General features: G+C 43.9%; 1 protein-coding gene across 1 annotated transcript in view; it reads right to left on the bottom strand.

Annotated features, from left to right (window-relative positions):
• Positions 1-715: 715 nt before the first annotated feature.
• Positions 716-2,723, bottom strand: part of LOC308088899 (uncharacterized protein) — a gene marked incomplete at its 3' end in the record, with an annotated part of 2,674 nt that continues 666 nt past the window's right edge. The window contains exons 2-5 of the mRNA XM_080433482.1: positions 2,640-2,723; positions 2,160-2,317; positions 1,734-2,046; positions 716-850 (exon numbers count right to left, since the gene is read on the bottom strand). The exon at positions 2,640-2,723 is cut by the window's right edge and continues 189 nt beyond it. Coding sequence (XP_080289608.1) covers positions 716-850; positions 1,734-2,046; positions 2,160-2,317; positions 2,640-2,723 — 690 coding nt within the window. The remainder of the gene's footprint in view (positions 851-1,733; positions 2,047-2,159; positions 2,318-2,639) is intronic.

The following is a 2,723-nucleotide window of genomic DNA, read 5'->3' on the forward strand; positions in this document are numbered from 1 at the left end:
AATCTTTTTTCTCCTAGCCCCCTTCGCCTCTCATTATCAATCTCAGTCGCATACTTAACATAAGGGAATCAAATATCTCAAGACTAAACTTTTTATAGCCTTATTAGTTTGTCAGAGACACCCCCTCACGTCGCATCCAGTATGCATTTCCCCTTCTAATCAGTGTGCAGGCCTTTCTGTTTAATTTAAACTCTAGGATAAAATGTGCACAGCAAACCATAACATCCTGTGGTATGAACGAATGTCTCCTTTACCTGGAAAGGGACCATAACACACGCCCACCCTAATATGATAGGTTCAGCTTTTGTCGCAAACTCCTCGCGCAAATAAAAAACAAAAAACATAAGGGAATCGCCCTCAAAAACTCCACATTTAACCCTAGAGACCAGAATAACAAAATCCTCACTTCACACTTTTACGCACGGCAACAAAAATAACGCTCCGTAGTTTAAATCACTTTATCACTAAATACAACCTCTCTCCTGCATTGTTCATTGTTCCCATCCGATAATGCTGCTTTCGTCGCCTCTAGCTCAATGTCCACGCACGTCATTGTCCTCCAGCCAAAAAAGATAGCCGCTCCTCACCAACTCATCCCCCCACGGAGAACTTCGACCAGCAAGTTCTTCGCTCCGCCGTCCACCCAGCCAGGCGCCCCGCAGAGAAGAGTAGTTAGTTGAGTAGCCATCAGAGATCTGGTCATGAGCGGTAGCCATCACAGCGTCGCCGCCGCTGCGAGGTCGTCATCATAGTAGACACCCAGGTCGCGCTGACGTCCCCACGGCTTGTTCCGCGGCGGTCCACCCCGCCGTACGAAGACATCCACGGTCCGATCCTCCTCACAGGCCCGCTGCCACGGTCACCTCAAGATACACAGGTTCTTTAATCGAAGCACACACTCGCAAAAGCATGCACAACGATGGAGCTGGCTCGCCAAATATGTCGTGTATTTGAGGCATAAACTGCAGGTTAGCAGGCTCGTTGGTGGTAATAATGAAGAGGAGAAGAAGCAGAGAAGACGTCAGGGTTTCCAAGTTCCCCATGTTCATTTATTCATTCAAGTACAGCATCATCATCATCCAGGGCAGAGAGCCCTCTCTCTCCTGCAGCCCTCTCTGGGCACAACCACACACCAAACAAACATCTTACACCGTTCTTATAGGAAAGAAGTCATTCTAAATAGCCATATAAGGTATGTACTAAAATAAGAGCAACACAATGACCATTTGGCTCAGCTGCAGCTGTTGCTGCGTTAGAATATAGCAATTTCACCAGTCACACTCTGAGTAGCAGATGGCAGGCTGGCTCACAACACATTCATGATTCTCTTACTTTAGTAAACTGAGTATCATTTCTTAATATGTTTTGACTTGCACACTGTCCATATACCACAACATATTTTGGCAACTGTGTCCAAGATGCCTTTTTGTGACACTTCAAGTGGCTGCACTATGAGTTCTGATATGTTCTTTCTAGATGGTACGGCCTGGTCACCACATTGAGTACAAATATAGCGACCAAGACTTTTAAGGCAAAGCAGGTCATTTCCAAGGAAAGGAGCCCCAAGTGTGTCATTCACAAAGCTGTTTAATATGTGGTACACATGATGAAACTGACACTATATAAATATATAGTAATACAAGTACAAATTTAAATTAGATGGTAATCCGCATGAGAAATAATAATAATGATTATCCGCTTATAGTGAATCACATTGATCAAACATACTGTACCTCAAAGGCCATCAGTTTCTGTTTATCCACTGACAGTTGCCGTGACCGCCTGTGTACAGGGGACTGCCCAGGACTAGTATGACCTGTCGAACCCGGTTTCCTTGCTGGGCTGCTGGGCTGGCGTGGAGGAAGTGGAACAGGAAGTAGCCACCATTTATGCTGGCGACGACGCGGTACACTGCGCAGTGCTGTGTACTGGGTAACTGGCTCTTTCACATGAAGAACTCTGTGCGACGCCTGCCAGATGAGATCTCTCAGGACAGGCATGCCAAAGTCATCGCTAAGATGGACCCGGTCGTGGCACCACAGGCGGCTGTTGGATTAAAGCCAGTAATCAGTTAGGAAATGTATGACATAAAACACAACTTTTACATGCATATAGCCACTACCATTCTCACATTCTCAGAGTACTAGTTATCCCCTTACCTCTCTGAGTGAGGGAAGTTTTTTTCTGTAGATAGGTAGCGAACCCCAATTCGCGCAGCGGCTCTGTGGTACTCGTCTTTCAGGTGTTGTTGATAAGTCAAGCAGATGTCCTCATCCTCAACATCAAACCGACGCAGGGGGAAATCCAGGACAAACACCTACAGTATGCAAAAGAAGAAAGAAATATAATAGCAGCAGTGGTGGAAAAAGTACTTTTTTTTTTACTTAAGTAAAAGTATCAATACTGCAATGTAGAAATATCCTTTTACAAGTAAAAGTCCCGTGTTCAAAATGCTACTTACAGTACAAAAGTATTGGCATCAAAATATACTTAAAAACGAAACAAAAAAAAAGTACAAACACAATAAAAGTACTAAATTTTTTGAAAATAGCCTATGGATAAAATAGGGCTAAAGTGGTTAATGTATGTTTTATACTGTAACATTTTATATCTACAATGTAACTAGTAACTAAATATACCTTGGGCCATCTGTACAAAGCTGTGCACAGAAGTCTTTCAAAGGCTTTGGCTGCATTTTCGATTGAGGCACTGGACGTCAGGTT

Source organism: Gymnoscopelus braueri (assembly GCF_963280865.1).
Source record: "Gymnoscopelus braueri genome assembly, chromosome: 7".
Classification (NCBI taxonomy): domain Eukaryota; kingdom Metazoa; phylum Chordata; class Actinopteri; order Myctophiformes; family Myctophidae; genus Gymnoscopelus; species Gymnoscopelus braueri.